Genomic DNA, 22,141 nt, shown 5'->3' on the forward strand with positions numbered 1-22,141 from the left:
TTCTGTTGGTCTAGAGAGCATGGCAGACATTCTTGAGGTTTTGTAGTTACCTAAGCAAGTACAAAGAAATGTGATTTTTTTTTTTTTTCCCTCCATGTGTGTCTTTCATAAAGTAGATGAAATTTTTTAGCATGATACACTGAGTCTGCTAGGTTCATTTCCTTGGACTGTCTAAAGTAATGCATTTTTCTCAGACATGTCACAAGAAATCCTGTCAAAATTTGCCTGAATGGGTTTGTTTTAAATCATAAATAGTTGTGATATATATAGTAAGTGTTCAAGAACATTGAAGAAAAAGAAGGTCATGGCCTGAGTACTCTCAGCTCCTCATCTCAATGTGGGTCTTGAAGTGTTTGTTTTGGCCCGTCTCAGATATGGGATCTCACCACTTGGGTGTTTTATCTCATTGCTGTCTCTCTTTCTATCTTACCAGCCTGACTTCTCTTTTTAAAAATTGCTGTTTCTCCTTGGCCCCCTGGAGACTGGTTATTTTGGTTTCTGTTTCCCATCTCATTCTTAGTTCTGGTGACAGCTGTTCATTTTGCTCTTAAATATTTTGTCCTTCTGCTTTTATGCTGTTTTTATTGTGCAGTTGTTTATCTAACACCCCAAGCAGCTTGGTAGGGAGGATGGAGAAGGAAGTTCACATAAATAAATAATAGTTGTTGAATGCAGAGGACTGCCTAGCAACAAAATATGGTTAGAATATGTCTCTCCTGGTAGAGGGTGGGCCTTTTGTTTGATAAATCGGTGAAATTTGGAGGAGTCCCCCTGTGCTCAGAAAGGAGTGAAACGTTTGAAGAAAGCCTCCTTCTGCTGTTTTGTTGATCTGTTAATGAACGCATTTTGTGGTCCGTGCAAGTGAGATGTGTTAGGAATGCAAATGAGAGATCTTGCCCTGGAACGCTGGTATTTCTGATGCTTTATTTTTACAGCAGCAGCAAGAGGAGGGAACCAGCAGGTCCTGGTTATGGCTATTTTGGTCAGTGTCTCTGAAAAGAGGAGACCAAAGATGGTGAAATATTTAAGCCATTGGCAGGGAATGTATTTCCTAACATAGCTTTGATTTTTATCATGGCAAGTCTTTTAAGGGCTCAACTACCATGGGGTTAGGCACTGCAACTGCAGTTTGCAGTGCCTAATTTTGGTTCCTTGAGGTCAGGTGAGGTACCATTTACATTAGAGGGCTGTGGGCTCACAGTCAGAGACATGGAAGCCAGCACGCCTGGTTTGCTAGCTTAGGGAGTTGGATGTGCTGAAGAGAGAGGGAATGGTGGTTTATGACCCGCCTAGGTTTTGTGTGTGGGAAAATGCCTTCCTTCACAAAGGGCTGCAGATTTGAACCCTCTCTTCAGGTGCACCATGCAAGCCTTACTTTCTTACTAAGTATAGGTGGTAAAAAACCCCCTTGTTAATGTTTTCATTCTGAATTTGACACTCAGGTTCAGTTCCCCTCTCTGGCTTAGGTGATACAAACTTGTACCACCTTGAAGAAAGTTTTAGCGCTTTTGCTCTAAGATGCTGTAGCATGAGAAGTGTTCAGCCTCTTGTGCTGCTATTGTTCCATTTCGCATTGCTTTGTTAAGCACTAGTAAATGGGTATAAGCACAAATGTTAATCTAACTCTACAGTGTAGCAGGGAAGGTATTTTACCTATTGTTTAGGTTACCTATTTGTTAGAATGGGGAGACCTGGCTTCTAATACCTGCTCCAATGAATGCTGAAATTATTTTTACGTGTGAGCAGTGAGTAGCATATGGACCTCAACTGTTATCCCTTGAAAAACATAGCTTGAAGTTGGTTGTTTTCCAGGTTAAAGCATTCACTGTCAAGAAGCTTCCTCAGAAACCTGCTGATTGTTGCACTGAGGACAGGTGTGTTGTTTTGTCTAATCCCACGAAATTTTCAAAATAATAAAAAATGTGGCTTCTCTGAGTTTCTTTTCTTTATCCACAATTTATGTCTCTACAGTTATTTTACATGTTTGAAATAAAAGGCAATTTTAATCACAAAAACCCAAACCCTAAGTTACAGAGAAAGCATAGTTCAGCAAAACAAGCTGCAAGTCCTAATGCTGTTATGAGTGTTTGAGTTCAGCTCTTTAGGACCTGAAAAGACTTCACACCATGTGAGAGGTTTTTAATGACAACTAAAAGAGATGTTAAAGACCAAAGATATGCCGTTCGAATACAACCTTACATCTCAAATGTTTTTGTGGTTTATCAGTTTCTTTTTGAAAAAGAAATTGCCCACATCAGACAATTAAGAATTCATCAATATGTTTACTTGTGCATTTGCCAATGCAGTTTTATGGAAAACCAGAATGTATGCAAAGGTTGGCAAATGTGGTATTTGGAAGAATGGATGTGCCTATTACTGCTTTGGGATTTTACTGTTGTTGATTTTTCAGGTGATGAGCAGCAATACAGATCATTGAGGTATCATGAAACTTTATTTTCCAGAGGAGGAGAATTTATTACCCTTAGTTGCCCCCAGTCAATTATTTCACATTGTGCAACTCCCCTTTCACCTGACTCCTCTTTTTCCTGCACCGTGGTACTTCAGACTTCAGTGACCTCCACAGACTCTCTAAAGTTTTTCAAGTCCACACTCGGTTTCCTGAAGATCTGCTCCAAGATCTAAAGATCTATCCCTCCTACTTTCCAGTTCCATGCAGCATTTCCAAGGAGAGATTTCTGTTCTGATTTGTTGTTCTGTTTAGGTGGCGGCCACCTACACGTGTTGAAGCTTTTGAAGACTGCTCTTTCAGAGTTGAGTATGTTGTTCTTGTACTATTAAACAAATATTCCTCCTGAGGTCTGTAAAGAAGAATTATTCACAGGCTTCTCTGTGTTCATCCAGCTGTTTGCTGATAATACTGCTTGAGATTGCTTCTTGACAGCTTGTATTCAATATGGCTAGTCTGAGATCATTGGTTTTCATTTTAAGAGTTTTGCATTTTTCTTCTGTAATGGAACTGACACCTGTCTGTTCAGAACATAGCCCTCAACGAGCTAATGTCTGTGTTACTTTCATTGCCATCTTATTTCTGTGTTTCTGCATTCCCTGATAGTTACCTTAAAATCCATGAAACATATCTTGTGTTCTAGGTCCATTTCCTTCCAAACCAGTTGAATTATCTTTAAGTTCCCTGCTTCCTTTGAGACCCACAGTCTAAAATAGTAGTAAATATTAAATTAGACCCAGTAGTTCTGAAGCCTTTTCCAGCTTGTTCTCCTCTGTAGAATTTCAGAGTTGAAGGATGAGCTTTACATTGTCTGCCAGGTTACTTGCTGCATGTGAACTCATTTGAGAAGGAGAGAGTCCCGAGAGTGCTGAGAACTGTGAGTAAAACTTTGGAGCTTTGGAGTGGCTCTTTGCAGTGCAGGTTTTTGGTTTTTTTTTTAACCAATTTTAACTCTGAACATCACATTTTACATCTAGGCTCCCTTTATAGCCTATGGAGAAGAGTAGGCACCTCTGGAGGACAGCACTCATAACCCACCTTAGGTGCCTGTAGAAGGATGATGTGAGTTGCCCTTTGCCTATGATGCTCCCCACTGGATACAGAGGGAGCTTAGGCTGACTCTTCTTGGACTTAAGCGTTTCGCTTGACTTCCCTAGCTCAGGTGTGTAGAAGCTCCACTCCAGATTTCTATTCCCTATAGAAATATAGGGAATATAGTGTCAAATCACCCTAGTTGAATGTGATGAAGGAAAGTGAATATAGAGAATATGACTTTCTCACATACCATGTGAAGGAGCGTTTTGTGGCTCATGGAGACGCCCTGTGAACTCTTCGGCACTAAAAGTGTATATTAGGGTTGTTTAGGCTGGCAGGAGACTGGTACTGATGTTCTGTGTTGTTTTTCATAAAGAAGAAAACATTGGCACAGATACACTTAAATTGAATTATGCTGCTATTTTGGAATTGATGTGCTGTAGAATCAGTATGAGAAGTAATTAACTTTTGACAGAGAAACATGGTTTTGCAGGCAAAAAAGAAATCACAAGGAACGCACCAAATCTAGTTCTGTATATAAATGTATAGATCTATAAATATTCATATAAGCATGCAGTTAGTTTTGTGTACAAACACACACATACCTGCATGTCAATGGGAGAGGGATTGGGAAATGTCTGTATGTAGAACTTACACTTAAAAAACGGTTTCATATTTTATTTACAAATATCCCCTCGTATGCACACATATACCCACAAACACAGAATAAAGTGCTGTAGCACCATGCTGTCAATATATAGCTATAATAGGATCTCGAAGTTTTGCAAAAACATTCATTTTTGCACCATCCAAGTATCCTATACTGATTTTATTTATTTAAGAATATTTTCCTCCTCTGAAGCTCTGTGACAGGAGAAGTAGAATTTGTATGTCTCCTGAGACTTAGTTGTTCACCTTAATGCAAGGACTTGAAAGGCTGGTGAGTCAGACTTCTTCAGTTAAGAGTTAAGTGTGTTGGTTAAATTCCATGAGAGGTAGGAAATCCTGTCTCTAAAAGAGTAAAAATGTTATTGATTAATTGACCTGGCAGTGTCTTGCATGTGTGTGGTAAGGAACATAAGGTCGCAGCTACCTCTGAATTCAAATTCAGATGCTGAGAGCTGGGAGCTCCTTCCTGAAAGAGTTGCTTTTCTAAAGAGTCTTCAACTCCCAGCTCTTCTTAGGTAGCAAGACCAGTGGTCAGAAATGTGGTGGATGCTTTACAAGCCTAGACAAACGGCAGCCCTTGTGACAACAAATGTGCAGTTACAGAATTTGTTTCTAGTGTGTTTTCAATGGCCAACTGACAATGAAAATAGGTTGACAGGAATTGTGCTGCAGTCTTCATTTGCCTGCACCTTGGAGTCTAAATACAGTGGGGAAATAAGAAGCATGTTTGCTTGTCTGTAGTCCTTCCAGTAATCTCAGCTGTTCTCTAATTATAGAGGTGACTGAGTTTTTCTTTCTGTCCATGCTTAAGAACCAGAATGACAGAAGTCACAAAATATAAATTCTGTGAAGAAAAAGTTGCTAATGAAAATCTGAAGGAAAAGACTTGTCTTAGGAACATATAAGAAGAAAGGTCTCCTTCTTCACTGAGAACAGTCCCCTGCTCTTCCAGGAAACCGTGGTAGTAATCTCAGTCATACATTTATCTCATTCACTTCACCTTTATTAGGTCATTATTGAACTACCACTTTGCAGCATCCCTGAGCCATCCGTAGGTAAGTAGTGACTTACCTGTGGATGTGTCCGTGTTTCCAGAGAAGAAGACCTGTAGCGCATGCGCCTACGCTCTGTGCAGAGGAGGGCTGGTTCTGCAGGTTGCTCTGCTCCAGTGCTGCAGAGAGGAGTGGAGCTAATTTATGCTGTTCTTTAAAAATCACCTGGAGATCATATGTGACAGAGAAATTCTCTGAAGAGCCTGATTGTTTTGAATATAGAAAATTTTTTTGCTAAATTTGTTTTAATTTCTCAGTCATAATAATTTATCAATATCTGCTCAACACTGCACAAATATTTTTCTTACCTGGATTTATAGACAACTTTTTTTTTTTTCTTTTGACTAGAACCAAAGAGCACAAGCACTCTGGCCCTCTTAGCTAAGCAAACTGTCCACAATCTTTTTGGAAGGCAACAGTGTTTGTATCCGTGTGGTATGAGAACTATAAGAATGTCAGTAGGAAGAGAAATAGTGTTTCTTTCCTGTTTGTATAGTTTCTACTAGGGAGTGGATTTTGAGTTTGCAGCTGTGGCTGGTTTCTTCTGGACTTTGTTAATTGCCTGTAATTAATGATGTTAATAACATCATTTGCTTAATATGTTTGATGTAGATTTAAGACCAGTAGGATCATAGATCAGAGTATGTCACTCATTTTCACATTTCACCCAATTACCTCTCTACAGAAGCCAGTACCTTCAGTTTAGAAAGCAGAGTTCCCAGACAGGCATCCGTTCTTGATTTGGGAACACTAAGAGGTGGAATGTTCCCACCACCCCTTCTGGAGGTTTGTCACATCATGGCCTTTGGCTTGTCCTCACTGCTGTTGTTGCTACAGGTACATAAGCTGAAAATGAAAAGTCAATAGTTCCAGCAGTGATGTCTGCGGTAAACTAATCAGCACTGGCTGGATTGAGATGTCCAGCTGCTATTTTGTGGAGAGAGCATTTCTAAATTACTGGTTGTCAAAATAAATGCCGACAAAAACTTTCCTGCGGAGGATAACAGCCAGTTCTGTCCTACTCTTTGCTGTCATTTAACAGGGTTAAATGACATTTCAAAGACCTGGTCTGTCCTTACTATCTTTTCCTAGTAACCATCTTAAAAGTTGGCGTCAATAATATTCCTACCTTGGCTTGTGAACCTGCCTAACATGTAGTTCAGAGAGAGCATGCAGCCAGGAAGGAGATATTCCTGAGAAACCTAAATAAACCATTGGGTAGTTTTTTCTCACAAACTTGGTGTTAAACTGTCTTTATTAGATTAAGACCAGGAGGTAAGCTATTTTTGGAACTCTAAATAGCTGCATGTTTTCTTCTTCCCAGATAGAAGTTGCTATTTGAAAATACATAAAACCACTTCTCTGCACTGTATATTTGTAGGAGTTTCAGACATGTAATAAAATGCAAAAGTCTCTGTGAGTCTGTTTTATGACCTGTGTCTTGCATTAAGTATACTTGGCAAGTTGCTCTGAATAATTTAGTCTATTATGTCTTGATTTAGCTGCAGCTCTTGCAAGATTTATTTTAATATAGACTCCTTTACAGTTATGTTTTTAAAAGATTAATTTTTCTTAAAATTACAGGCACAGTCTTAAAATTGAATTGGTAGGTTTTCCTCATTTTTAAATAAAATATTGTATTGCATAGTGCATTTCTTTATTAATAAAATGAAACTAGCCTATTCTTAACCCTGTTGTTAAAATGTGTCAAGTATTTGTCAAATGACTGGCCTGAACAGTCTAGCTTTTTCATTCGAGATGTTTCAGCTCCTTAGAGTGATTCTCTTTCTGCTTCTTGAGTGACCACATCTTTGTTAAGGAATATGATAGTAGTGCATCTAATAAGAAAGTTGGGGTTTTTTTCACATAGGAAGTAGGTCAACTAGGACATTCAGTTTACTGTTGTCATCTACCTGAGCGGCACATCACACTGAAGAAAATGTATATGAACAGATGAAAGAAATAGTTGGATTATAAAAAGTTAACTGGTAGAGGAAGCAAATTTTTTAGAAGGTATTTTGACTTTACAACTTCCTTTGATTTTCTGCTTTCATAATTTTGCATTGGTGTGAACAATTTTTTAAATACCTGTTACCTAGATAAAATGTTCTGATGAAGTTACTTCTATTAATTTTTAATTACATTTATTGAATGTAATGCAAACCAGGAGAAGTATTGGCTGGTTAAGGAGCTCAGCTTCTCCTCTACACTTCACTTTACGCTTCTTTTTCCATCCTTCATGTGTATGTGGCTGGAGCGCTGACTATCCCATCTGCTTACCTTTGCTTTTAGTGTTGCTGCTGGCAGAGCATGTCTAATAATCTCCACTCAAAACCTGACAATTTGCTTGATCAGGAAACCGATATTTTCATATATATTTCAACATTTAACCAGAAAGTAATCCAAGGCCTTTGTGTTTAAGTTTAGGAAGAAGAAACATCAAATGAGAGTGCAGAGCATCTGTGATCTGCACTGCTCTTAATGCTCGCAGTTGTATTTGAAGACAGGGAACCAGATATTTTTTCAATATTTGGGTAGTTGCCTTTCAGCGAAGTCAAGGGCTCCTAACTCCCTGGATAACTCCTAAGTATCTATAATATCAGATCAATGACTATACATTAATTTTGTGCTTCAAGGCTGTGGCTGGTGACCTGCATGAGTGAGGAAAAACATTTTTCCCCTGTGCACAGTTAGCTACATGGATTCTGGTGGGCTTTAAATTTTCAAACACAACGGTTGTTTCTGTTTTCAAAAATCTTGTTTAAACAGTTTTAAACCTTCTGTGGTAGTGTGTTGATTTCAGTGGAAACTTCTGACATCCAGCCAAGTCCACATCTGGCCTGCTTGAAGTCTCTGAACTGCTGAGATCAGCCAGCTCTCAAGCCCTCAGGGACTGACTTCTGAGGCTGTTCAGGTTGCTGTTAGAATATCTGTATGAAAGAATGTGAGGCTGTCAGAAGCAAGCCAATATACGTATGAGGGATACATACGTGCCAAAGATGGAGAAATAACTGGTACGTCAAAGAAGGTAGATAAGAAAATCCATTGGGCCAGTCAAGCCCATTTCTGTTTGGATTCCCTGAAAAGTATTTATTTGCTTCTTTTGCCATATGGTGGTGGTGGAGCAGAAATACATTTGAATGAGAATAAGGAAAGAGTAGTATACAATTCAGACTATTTTCTCTTCTCTCTTAAGTTGGGATGCGACTAGATCTATTGTTTTGGGTTTTTTTCAATCTTGAGTTTTTCAGTGTTAGGTATTTTATTCATTGTGCTACACCCTGTCATAGTCTCAAGGGAACTTCTGAGCTTCAGACCTTCTCCTTGTCTTGTACTGGGTGCTGCAGAAGCATCCGATAACTCAGGAGGCCAGGAGGACACCTTTCCTGGGCAAACAGTTGCACCCAAGAAATTGAATTTGCCACCTCTAACAGCTCAGTGCCTATAGCCCCTTAGGCTGGAAGACCTAATACTTCCTGAATGACTGTGTTTAACTGTGTAGGATCCCCACTCCCTGGGCCAGTGCTATTGAAAGCTCTCTTTGTATTTGAGAAGTTTACAGTTAAAGATAAATAGTTTATTCGATTACAGTGAAAAGCTAGGCGTTCATTTCTGTGTTTGGAGATAGATACAGAGAATGTGTATGATAACCCATCTCTTCATGTAGCTTGGTTTTAAGGTGATTTCTGTTTCTCCTCAATTCACCAGGTGGTTCCCACAGCTGCCTGTGGCAGAGGTCTAGTGTTTTTGGTAATATTAGTTCTTGCATTTTTCTTTCCCCAAAGAGGATACAGACTTATTGTGTTGTCTTTCTTTCTATGCCCTTTCTCTTGTGGATTGTGGATTCACCTTTGGGCAACCCTTACAACCCTTAGCATTTATAAATAATTCAACCAGGGTATCAATTGATGTCTCTCATAAGCTAAGAAAGTGTTTTCTGACAAAGTTTTAGCCATTATTAGGAAAAAAACCCTAGAATGCCCTTCTCTACTCTGTGGGCCTGATCGAGCATAACACTTCATTTGTTGTGAACAAGCCTGTTTACAGAGTGCAAGAATGTCTTTTTTAAGAGACATTGTGGATTATATGTTAATCTTCTATTACTTGACTTTAGAATACTATTAATTAGGCCAATGTAAAAAGGAACAGTGAAGCTGAATCATTAGTAACTCTTAAGTAGATGCTAGAATTTATGGCAAGTAAATGCATTTTCAAGCCATGTGTTCAGGTCACTTATAAATGAATGAGTATTTCCAGAGCTGGTAGGTTCTGTTACATATCACTTTTTCTCTTCAAATTGAAGGAAAGACATGACATCTTGAAAGTCACATTGACATTTATTTTCCGCAGAGTAACCTATTCAGAGATGCCCTGTCAAGCATTATCTGAGATCTGCCTTATGAACAGGGGGAAAAAAAAAAAAGAGGCCAAATACTTGAGGTTGTGTCAATAAAAAGGCATTCTAAGTATGTGGTCTTGTGTCAAACCAGAATGATCTTCAAGGTTCTGTTTGCTTAATCACCAGATAAATCTCTCAGGAGGCCCCACTGTAAAAAATGCATTCCATAGAGAACTTTAGAGATCTGCTGTTACTGTCTGATGGGTATAAGTCCAAAGTATAATAAAACTGAGTGACAGCAAAGCATTCTGAGAATCAAGTTCTAGAAGTCTGTCTTTGTATTTTACACTGGTGCTGGTAGTTATGCGCTTATACTGCATTGTGGACTTCCAAAAGACTTTGCAGGCAAGACATATCTTTGCTGAAATACAGCCAGAAGTTTAATATATGTTTTAAGACAGGCGATGGAGAAAACCTGTCTACAGTGGGAGGGAAAAGAGGATTTCATTAGGCAAAATTTCAGTCTGGAATTTGTGTGGGTGGTTAGGAAAAACTTGTCTTCTTTTCTGAAGAAACCCAGAAGATTGTAGATGGCCGTAAGTATTTTGACTTTGACATACATCTTATTTGAAATGCATTGCCCCCAGCAGCAGAGTGCTTCCAGTACTGTGTACTGGGGAGTTGATTCAGTTCCAATTCAGAGGCAGGAATAAAACCTACTGAGTAGTTATTGTGGTTTCCTGCAGCAACTGTGTGCTTTATAGAGGCATTGAGCGAATGATCCAGCACAACTCTGCTTTAAAATTGTGAGATTTGCAAGGATAACAGGGTTTGATGGTATTGTGTGTCCATAGGCCTATTAGAATAAAATGTTATGGCTTAAAAAGCACATGTGGTTTGAAAAAATGGGATGGAGATTGAAGGAAGTGTTCTTATGTAATTAGCCTAAGTACATAGTCAGCTGTTACTATACCTCTAAAATGTTTGGTGTAGTTGCATCGGAAATATTTGTGGTAGTACAGGATTGGATTATGAGTTGTGCATTCACTAATATTTAAGCAGATACTCTGAGCTGTGAATCATGTTTCGAACAGTGGTACATGGTGGCTGTGGTGTACACAGGCTCACGAATGCCTTCATTCATGCCGTCTGTTAAGATGGCAGTGTGCCCATGTATGAGTGGATTGGTCCCTTTTCTAGAAAGCATAGTGACAGACTTATGAGTTTGGATGGCAAGCTTATCTAACATTGCAAAGAGCATCTCTGTTGCAGGAAATCCCTTCTCAGTATTAGGACTGGAGCATTAATAGGTGACTTGATGGACTAGGTTACCCTGGAGGATATTTTATGTGTTGAAAGAAACTACTGAAACATGGCAGAAGAAGGAAGACTGCCCATCTCAAAGCACAGCAGGATACTGAGAGGAAGTGTCTGATGCCTTGTTCCATAGCAGAATTGCCTAGAGACAGCTCAAGACAGCTATTGCAGTCAGGCAAGGGCAGATGGTGTTGGGCAGTGGAACAGATCAGATAGATCTCTTCACAATATCTCCTGGATGCTTGTAATGGAATTAGCCCAAAAGGCATTATCTTAAATGGCTGTGTCATGTCCTGCATTGAACTGTGCAGAGTACTTGCAGCAAATTCTGAAGTTAAATTAAAAAACATAGGTAGCTTTCCTGTAAAGCTTTTTGGGTTAACTGAGCACAGTTTTAAGAGAAAATGGTTTATTTGAAAATGAGAAAAAAAATAATACTATTGCATCACTTTTGTCTAAAGTGGGTGACTTTCACCTTGGATCTATAACCAGATGATGCTCATATTCTAGGCTCTGTATCTCACTTCCATGTACCTAACATGGATAACGTCCTTGTCCACAGCAGTAATAACTATATGATCTTTAAATGTCCGTTCCCACACAAACCTTTCTGTGATTCTACAACTGAGGACAAAAGTAAGAAGAGTTCAAAAGTGGACACTTTGGGGCTTTTTGAGTTAAGGTTCTGCTCAAAATTTTTCATGTTTAAGTTTAGGATTTGTAGCACTGACAATTAAAATATTTGCTCTTTGACTTCTGATCTTTTGAGACATTATAGCATTGCACATTCCCTCTTAATATGGAGTACGGAAATTTAATGACTGAAAAGGAATGTGAGTTTTTGATCTATTCATGTGACTTTTATAGCTTAAGAATTGAAGTAAAAAGCAAGTTGTCTTAAATACATTACAGAACTGTTAGAGCTGGCTACAGAGTGTTTGGCTTAGTCCTCCTAATGCAGATTATTAATCGACAAATGGTGAAGCAACTTCCCTAAAATAAATGCTGAAGTACCTTTCTAGTCAGTGGAGATGCATATTTAAAGCCTTTAGGCCAAGATTCTGTCCAAATACCTGAAGTCCTGAACTTCCTGATCGTTCTTCAAGGTACCTGCCTTTATCTGTGGGTTGTCTATGGAACTCGCATTAGTAGGGCTGATTTACCAGACCCCTACAAAGCAGATAGAAATTATATGCCTGATGCAGGCAAACTGAATCCCAGTCAGTGCACCTTGGGGAACTGCATGGTATTAATTAAAATATTTTCACCTGGATCTGGTGCCCAAGGTGAAGAGCACAATTAATCATCTTATAATGTGCACAGTGAAGTTAATCTGAAAAACAAAATAATATTTTGTCTTGCACGGAAATATTGCTCACTACTAACATTATAGAGCTCTGATAAAGTCAGGTTTTTTTTCCTTTTAGAGAATCTTACTAAATGCTGTGTATCTGTTAAGGAGCAATGGCACTGAGGCTATAAAACTCATTTGGTGATTTTTTGTGAGGACAATATTTGTTATGCTTTTGAACATTAAATTGTTCAATATTAGTTTTCTTTGCACTTTTACTGTCCTGCCTGTCCTGGTAAGAAAAATTTGCCGTAGTGGGCAAGGTGCCCGTATTGACTTTGGCCCTTGTCTTTAGAGAGCGTGTGTGTCTGTTCATCATGTCAGCTGAATAACTGAGCTGGCTGATCGCTGTGTCAGCAAGCTAAGTCTCTCTTCCATGTCTGTAATTCTCCAGCTCTAAACATACTTGACAGTTAACTGGTGACCTTAGAAAGTCTTTTCATCTCTGACTCCACAGGTGGTAGCGTGACTACTGGGACAATATTTTGGAAAGGGTAATAATAGCTTAAAACATGTTGAAGTTAAAAGCAGACATCTGGATGCATTTGTCCAAATCACAAAGATGTGCCACAGCTTATGAAGTCTCACGCACAGGTGCAGTAACCTCCTGGTACAGGAACAGGCACTGTTTGGGAAAAATATTTGGAAAACATATATTTCCAAATATTTTTCCCCCAGATCTTTGTTGTTTAAGGAACAGAAACTGATATCTAGTATTTAAATGGATTTCAGGAGCTGGCGAAACAGAGGATATCACATTTCCTTATGTACAGTAGATAGATTTTGTGACATCCGTCAGCAAAACTGCTAAGCATTTTTAATGAGATTTATCATGCTGTCATGGTCTAATGCATTATAAAAGCAAAAAGGGAAAATGAATTATTGTCAGATTTTTGGTGGGCAGAATAGTCTTTTAGAACTGCAGAGGGATTCCCTTGTTCTGCTGAGAACAGCTTGGATATGTGGGTGAATCCTGTGCTCATCCTACACTCCTAGCCTGGAGCTCAGCAACACTTTGCTGCATAGTTTGTTACTTTAAGGAAGGCTTATCTCTGGGAGTAACAGTAGGGAATGGATGTTTTCGTAACCAGAAGATATGAAACAAAACCAAGACTTCTCTGTGTTCTGTTTGTTTGTTTGTTTGTTTTTTAGCTAGGAAAAGTGAGGGATGGAGTGCAGCAGCCATGCTTTTCACCAGATATATATTCTTTGAGAGAATGTGATTCCACTAAGATGAAAGACTTGAGCATGTCTTTAGGTGTACTGAGCTTCCAGGGTAGTGTTTCTGTAGCCCTTGGCTCCAAGCCATTAAAGATTATTCAGTTTTAAAATTGTGCCACTAAAATTCACTGTGCTTATAAGAGACTTAATGCTTACAAGAGCTTGGAGGGGACAGTCACCTGAACATCCCGGTGAGCCCTGATGGGAATGAGAATGACATTTTCTTAGAATAACCCTTCTGGAAAACCTAAAAAGCAAGCAAAACATAAGTATAGCAATTCTTGCTGTTCAAAGCCTTAGTCCATGCCAGACCATATGCGAGTTACGGAAGAATAGGTAGAAATGGATGTTGGCCATTGGGAGGGCATTATAACTATTCTCCATCATATAAACACAAGGAGGACCCAAAAGGAAATAAAACTTGGATCAAGTCTGCAATCTACTTGACCACTGGGCGACAGAGTAGTTAAAAAGCGTCTGTGTTCAAATGGGAAAATGAGACCAGTTTTTGCCAACAGAACCTTGCCTCTGCATCCTTCACGGTGGACTGCCACATGCCAGCTCACACCATGCTGCATTTGAAGTGGTATTTTCTTGGTTGATAGCTAGCCAAATGCCTCAGCTGCTCATACAAATGATTCAATGCAAATCAATAAGATTTTCTAGACACAAGCATTTAATATTTCAACAAGCAACTGCAGATAAAATTGCTGTGTCAGATTGCACGGCAAAGAGAGCTGTTGCCCTTGTTCAGAAAATTCTATGCCTGGAAACTTTTCAGACCTTCCCATGTCAATAATTTGGAAAATTCCGCTTTCAGATAGACTTTGAAATGTTTGGAGTCTCTGTATTCCAGTCATTTTTGACATTGCTTTTCTATTTGGGAAGAATCAAAGATGAAACAGGGTGTTTTCTACTCCCTGGCAAACCTCAAGAGGCAGGTTAGTGATACAGACTTTGCTCTGGTTCTGCAACTGTCCTAGTATGTATAACTGTATATTAGGATAACAGGTCATTACTATCATTCAGGTCTTTCTGAGAAACTTCTTGCTGGATACTCTATTTACACAAGCATATTCATGTGTGTGTGTGGATGCATTTTGGTTTTGCAGCTGATTTTCCAAGGAGAATTGGGCTTTTTTCTGCATGCTGTTCCCTTCCCTACATGCAGAATTTGCCAGATTCCTGCAGAATGTCCACCTTGAAACATGTCAGTCCAATAACAGTGATAAAAGTAGATTAAATTTTGAACCATGATTTGATTCAACAAACCATGTTTTTGAAGAAATTGCTTGATTCTGCTCTAAAGAAACATGCCAGTGAAGCATAGCAGCTTCTTCTATCTCTCTCAGCCCACATGTCTGCCATTTTTGCCCCCACTCTCCTAAATATGTCTATGTCACCCAAAGGACGTAGTCCTGGGCTTTTGGCCAATATCCTGGTCTTGAATTCCCACATAGAAAAGCATTTACTTAGGAAAATAATATCATGTGGCAGCCGGTAGACACAATACTACCTCTACTGCCAGAATGTACTGACTCTAAATGAAGCTGTGGCAGATGGCCTGAAATGTTTCAGTGCTTTTTTTTTCTCTACACCAGGATTACCCAATTAATTTGTACTATGGTGCATTGGATTGTTTTACCAGGTTCTGGTTAGATGGGTGGGATGTACTGGATCTGGCTTTGTGGACCAAGCTGGGTCTGCAGGTGAGGTGAGGGCAGTGTACAGCCAAATCCCTGGGACAGCAGGCTGCTGGTGGGGCTGGATGAGTGAGAAAGAATATGGTAGCATCCCTTAGGCCACTAGGGACAACGTCTATTGAAACAAGAAGAAATGGACTCCTGGTTCAGATCTGGTGACTGAGTCCACCATTTGAGCAGCCCTGTTTTAAATAAGGGTGGCATTTTACTTGGTGATGATCCTTTTATACGCACTATACCTGCAGAAGTAGCTTTATGTTACTGTTTATTGAGTGGTGTTCTCATGCATGGTACTTGGTAGATAGAGCAAAATGTCCAATAGGACCTTTTTTTTTTGTTGTGATTAGAGAAATCAGTCAGTGAACAAAAAGGTTATTTTCATTAAGAAAGTGGTGATGCATAGAGAGATTATGTATAGCTTAGGGAAAATATATGGGAAAGAATAAGAAAGAGTCAAATTATGACATTGAGATTTTGAGGTTTTGGACAGAGAAAGGCTAGTACAGTAATCTTTAGTGTGGCAGAAGAGTTGGCAGAGAAAAATGAGCATCTATCATTTTCTAGGTTTATTAGAAGTAGTGACTTTGAAGTGTAACCTAGTAAATACAGTCCATCAAACCGGAATTAGGCCAGCTGCATATTACTGGAATAGCTCAAGGAAAGTGTCCTTGTCTATACTATCCTCTTCTCTGGGTACATGTTTTCACTCGGTTAAGAAAAGTCAGTGGAATTGCATTTAAAAGTGTTGTCACTTCACAGTCTGTCACAGGGCTTTTGCCAGCTCCCTTCAAAAGGAATTGGTGCCTAGAACTGTGCCAGCTGGTTGATCTGATCATCCCATCACTTTACTAGAAAATCTAAATATACAGCAGTATGAGCTGAAATATGTCTGCTGTCCTGTTTTGCAACTATTCTGCATTTGAATGAAGAACTACTTTTGCATTAAAGCAGTACTGAAGCTCTCTCTATCTTTCTGTTCTATAGGTTGTCATTTTGTATTTTGAGCCAAGTGTGTTTCGCTGTGTTCTCCTAAGATGGGTTCGTCTTCTGGGCTTTGCTACTGTTTATGGAACTGTGACGCTCAAGCTGCACAGGTATTTCACGTATTATTAATTTCCATCTCGGTGGGAGTATGTGCAATCTGTGTGGGTACTTAGATGGAAGAGCCGCAAATATTATCATAAACAAGTGCTGTTTCTGATTTTTAAAATCACTATGTATTTCTCCTCACTATTGTTGTTCAAATTATATGCTGTTAATCCCAGTAGAGAACTGCGAATGCAGACAAGATTTGATGAAAAATATGTACATCAGCTGTAAAATTGTGCAAGAACTCCTTTTCACAGAAGGTATTTGAATATGTTTTCCTTGAATAAAGGAAAATACAGAAAAGTTCGTAGAGCATTCAAAAGTTTCACTGTAAAGTGTTCATAGAGGGATGCTTTCTAAGTGTTTAGATACAGTGGTGGTGGGTAAAACAGTACACTATGGTATATATACTTACTATGTTTTCTTATGGCTCATAAGTCAAGGACTGCTTTCTTCAGGCAATCACAGCAGACAGGCTACATGCTCACAAGCATCAGGGCCTGCCAGCAAAAATGTGTGGGAAATTCTGGGTTCCACAGGGTTGGCAGTGCATTCACATGCGATTCAGAGGTTAAGATTCAGAGACCCAACTTCAGATCCCACTTCTGCAGTCCTCTGAAGAATTGAAGCCTTTTCTAGGTATGCTGGATAAAATCCTAATGTTTTTTCCTCTTTAAACTTTAGTGAAAAAAATTACTGATATATTCTGTAAGTATTTTTATTGAAGCAGAGAGATATGCAGTATGTATACATTGGTACTTGGTCATCTTGGCTGAGCTAGGCTTGCTTATCTTTTTATCTTTCATTACTGTGTTGGCATGTTAGGTAGAGGAGGTTTGATATTATGCTCATAAACTGAAAGAGAACTGAGAATATCTCGTGTTTCGTGTTGCACTGTTGGCTTCTCACATTTTAGGTGGAAACCCCTGCTTTCTCACTGAAATAGAGCCTCTTCTTGCAGCTCCCTTTTGTTTGTGCCCCTGGTTACAATGTACGCTTTGGCTGGTAAACTCTGGCTGTATAATGCTATGTCTGGCCACATCTTTGCATTGAAATTCATCCAGAAAATCCCACACACTCATGGTATTTTCTGGGATGAACAATTTCTGATGCAAAAAGAGTAACAACTAGAGCACTATAGAAAAGGTGTAACAGAACTGGTAACTTTGCTTGGATGGTTTGATAGCTATAGCTCAGATATAGAGAGAAACAGCCTAAGACTATGGAAGACTCACATTGTCATTGCAATTCTGCTACCCTAACAGGTTGTTTATATGATTTTACATGATGTGAGGAAGCAATATCCTGACAGGGCAGTTGATTTTCTGTTTGTATGAGGTGAGGACAGGCTGCAAAATTGGGCAGAAAATCTTGTGCTTCTGCTTTTCACGTTCAGCTGTTCGGTGTTACTTGGTACCTGTGCTGACAGGGTCAGCAAATGGGACAAAGATTGAATAAGAAACCGAGAATGAAATACATCTTCATACTTGATCAGCACAAAACAATGAAGGCTAGCAGCAGACTGGACTGTATCAACAGGACAGGAGCCAGAAGGTTGAGGGAGGTGATTTTTCTCCTATACTTGGCACGCCTTAGACCGTATCTGCAATGCTGTGTCCAGTTTTGGACTCTCCCAAGAGGTGAGTCTGAGCACTCGTCCTGTAAGGAGAGGTTGAGGGAACAGGGCTTGTTAAGGCTGGAGAAGAGATGGTATTGGAGGGACCTAACAGCAGCTATCCAACACCTACAAGGAGATTACTGAGAAGATGGAGCCATGCTTTTTACAGCAGTGTATATTGGAAGGACAAAAGACAATGACAAATTGAAATGGGAGATTTCAACTTTATACAACATAAATTAACATCAGTCAATGTTATACAAGGAAAACATTTTCACTATCAGAGTAATTCAGCTGGATTCAGTAATGGAGCTGGTTGCCCATGAGGCTGTGAATTTCCATACTTGGAGGTTTTCAAGACCAAACTGGATAAAACCATGAGCAACCTGGTCTGGATTCAGTGTTAAGCCTGCTGTGAGCGCTGGATGACCTTCTGAGGTAATTCCAGCCAGAATAACTCTATATTTCTTTGTGAAACTTGAAGAGAAGAAATACCCTATTTAGTATATTACTCTAGGAAGCTGTCTTTGTTTTCCACCCAGGTATCCTGACCATTCGTTTCCTACATTCATGATACTGTGGTCTTTTTTTAATACTGAGTGTGTCAGTCAGGGAGCACACCTTGCAAAAGACTGAGCCAATTAGATATATGCTTTATTATATACGTTTGCAACAGTTATACTAATTAAGAATAATATGATGCTAACAGAAATTTGGTAGAAATTGGCAGGTCTAATTTAATCCACAGTCATTGCAGGGTTGAAGAATAGGTTTCTCCAGACATCATGACAAACACTGGTTCCCTCCTGCAGATAGCCTCTGTCTTGCCTGAGGGAAGAACTGATTGCTAGCAAGGAACTTGTGATTTTTCTGAGTTTAATGGGAAAACCAATATTGTGTAAAAGCAGCTATTAATGATAACCAGAAAGTCTAAAGCTGTATTTCTCAGTAAATGAGGTGATTTGAGCAGCACTGGAGCATGAAGGTTAACCAAAGCCAGGTAGGTGGCACTGGAAACGCTTGTTTTCTTTGTGGCTTTTTTTCCTGTAGCTCCCCACTTCCTGAGGAGGTCTGAGGTTTCATTAGGGTCAAGCATCAAGGAGAAATCAGAAAAGTAGCCAAAAGCAGATGCTTAAGGAGGAGTAAAAGAACAGGGAAGTCATGTACTGATTCATTCTTTGAATGCCCATCACAGTCAGTTTTTACAATGCCTCGTCTTAAATTGCCTTTTTCTTATTCATTGTGCATTTTTAAAATAATGAGCTGATATTTATGGGAGTGGAAGGATGGGGGTAAGGAAATGAGCTTAATTTAAGAAATCTAGCTGTAGAGCTGTGAACATAAAACTCAGTACTTTCCTCAATAATGAATTCTTCAAAATAATTCTTTCAAGAAATAATGATGTTTCAAATTTAACCTGTTGGGTTTAAAAGAGCTGCTGATGTTGCATCTTTCAGTTTATTTCTGTGACTGAAGACTCTCTGTGTCCTTTTTCGAGCCCTGTATTTTATGAACAGGTTATCTCATTATTTTTAATATTTTGTGAACTTCTACCATCTTGGTGTCAGGATTAATACAGAATCCTTAATTCTGGATTAAAGCTTGAGAATGGAAGAAAGCTACAGGTATATACAGACAGACATATGTATATGTGTGTATATATATATGTGTGTGTGTGTGTGTGTATACATAGGATAGCTTACAGACATTTTAGGAGAATGAAACCCAGGCATAGAGTCTCTAGTTTGTGGCAGTCTCCATCTCTTATATTACTAAGAGAAAAAGAGGAGAGTGGGGAAGTGAGGAGAATCAGAAGATATGGAGAAGGTACCTCCACCATGGCAGAGGGCTTGGAACTAGATGATCTTTAAGGTTCCTTCCAACCCAAACCATTCTATGTTCTAGGTGTGGAGAACAAGACAATAGCATACGATGGCATTTTTGTAAGTAGTGATGGTGGGATGGTGTCATGGTTTAACCCCAGCTAGCAACTCAGCCTCACGCAGCCACTCCCTCGCTCCCCCCAGTAGGATGGGGGAGAGACTCTGAAGAGCAGAATTGAGAAATCTTTTGAGTTGAGATAAAGGCAGTTTAATAGGTAAAGGAAAAGCCACATGTGCAAGCAAAGCAAAACAAGGAATTCATTCCTCACTTCCCTTTGCAGGCAGATGCGCAGCCATCTCCAGAAAAGCAGGGCTCCATCATGTGTAACCATTACTTGGGAAGACAAAATGCCAGAACTCTGAATGTCCCCCCCCTTCCTCCTTCTTCCCCCAGCTTTATGTGGTGAGCATGCTGTCATATGGTATGGAATATCCCTTTGGCCAGTTTGAGTCAGCCATCCTTGCTGCATCCTCTCCCAGCTTCTTGTGCACTGGCAGGGCAGCATGAGAAGCTGAAAAGTCCATGATTTCATGTAAGCACTGCTCAGCAACAACTCAAACATCAGTGTGTTATGAACATTATTCTGATCCTAAATGCAAAATACAGTAGCATACCAGCTACTAGGAAGAAAACCAGCACAGATGGGTGTGGGGACAAGAGGATGTTAACACTGTGAGGCAATTCTGCACTTCACCTAAATGCAGTGCTAAGATTACATTGCTGTGCCTTGCCATCTGCTGCAATCAGAAGAAGTAGTGGCCCTTCCTACAGATCTTTGTAGGTGATAAAGAAAGGGGAAGAGCAGTGTGGGTAGTGTGCAGTGCAACGTGTCATGTATCATGGTTCCGTATCTTAAAGAAGAGGAGACTTGTGCTAGCAGAGAAACTAAAGGTGATGTCAGTTTGCTTCTTGGGTGGTGGTGTGCATTGATGGTGAGAACATGAAAGAGGAGGACATGAGTAGCATCCTCTTGTACCTAGAGGAGGGAAAGAACATACAGGTGATCCTGTCTAGAAGTGGCTGGTGGGACGTGGTGCAGAAAGGGATAGAAGCTACCTCAGCAGCTGGAGCCTGTACAGCTGGGCAGTCCCTGGGCCAATATTTCACAGTTCATAGTGCCAATAGATGATAGTTCCATAGTGCCAATATGCCACTACCCGATGTTCCCATGAAAAGGGGCACTAGTGATGAAGCACTGCAGACAGAAGTTTTGTCTTGGAATGGTGGTTACTGTATAACCTCATCTTAGGTGGGCAAGGAGAGCGAGATGGGGATTGGCTGTAGGGTGAGCTATCTTTTATTTTTGAAATGACTCAAGCCCTCGTGGTCATTTTTGTTGAACACTCTAGAAAAGTGGGTGATTTAATTTCTGTCAAATTATTTCCTTTTCTCTTATGGAAGGCAAGAGTGAAATGGCTTCAGGCAGATGCATTCAGTGTTGGATTTTGCCACTGGATGTGTCTGTAGTGGTTTTTATCCTATGTGAAACAAAGGAGGGAAAATTGTTTTGGAGGCAGATGTTGCTGTTGCAGAAATGCAGTGTTCTGAGCTCTGGTCTGATAGTGCCTTTTGGAATTGTTTGGGTTTTTACTGCTTTAACTTGACTGACAGGTTTAGGTGCTTGAGTCTGTTTGCAAGGCAGGGAAAGGAGTGGTTTAGTCAAGCTGTGAGGGTTGCTATAGCCATTCTGACCATTTGTGTTTCTCTTCCCTGGAAGTAGCATAATTTAGCACCTGAGAAGTTTGATCTTTGTTATATTTATGCAGCTCTTAATTTTGTAAATCCAGTTCCTGTAATCTTACAGTAAATGCTGGGAGACAGCTCTGCCTGTTTATTACATTCCCACAAAATAAACCACAGCATTAGCTGCAGGAAAGCCAAGTGACCTGTCACTGTGAACTCCCCTCTAAAGACCAACCATCCCAACACAAACTTGCTGTGGACACTATGGGTGTATGTTATAGGATCTGTTCCATGGGTTTTTGTGCTGAAACTTGCTATAAATCTTGCCCAGGCCCTGGAAGGAGAATTTGTCTGCCTCGCTTTCTGAGGCATTTGTGGAACTGCGTAAATGATGGATTTCACTTCTGCTCCTGAAAGCGGGCAGGCTACAACTTGAGTTAAAATTGACCCCAAGACTCATAAACTTTAAAGTACTTTCTTGGGCGAGATGGCTTTTTGTAGGAATTGAGTTTGAATTAACAGATAAAACAGGTAAAAACTTATGATAGTTTTGTGCAGTTATGTAACAAAGGTGTAATCTCAACTTTCCTTATTAACTTTAATTCCTGATAATGCAAACAGAGCTCAGTGACACGTGTTTCTGTATCTTCCATGCAACCTCATGGAAGGAGGTTTGATGTGCAGCTTCACTGGTTTCTGACTGCACTGTCTTA

At 39.7% G+C, this 22,141-nt stretch overlaps 1 protein-coding gene across 1 annotated transcript in view; it reads left to right on the top strand.

The window, feature by feature from the left end:
- GPR158 (G protein-coupled receptor 158) overlaps positions 1–22,141 on the top strand; it is a 195,858-nt gene that overhangs the window by 127,071 nt on the left and 46,646 nt on the right. The window contains exon 6 of the mRNA XM_086467139.1: positions 16,139–16,248. Within this exon, the coding sequence (XP_086323265.1) occupies positions 16,139–16,248 (110 nt within the window). The remainder of the gene's footprint in view (positions 1–16,138; positions 16,249–22,141) is intronic.

This window comes from Leptosomus discolor, chromosome 6 (genome assembly GCF_034619465.1).
Source record: "Leptosomus discolor isolate bLepDis1 chromosome 6, bLepDis1.hap2, whole genome shotgun sequence".
Taxonomy (NCBI): domain Eukaryota; kingdom Metazoa; phylum Chordata; class Aves; order Leptosomiformes; family Leptosomidae; genus Leptosomus; species Leptosomus discolor.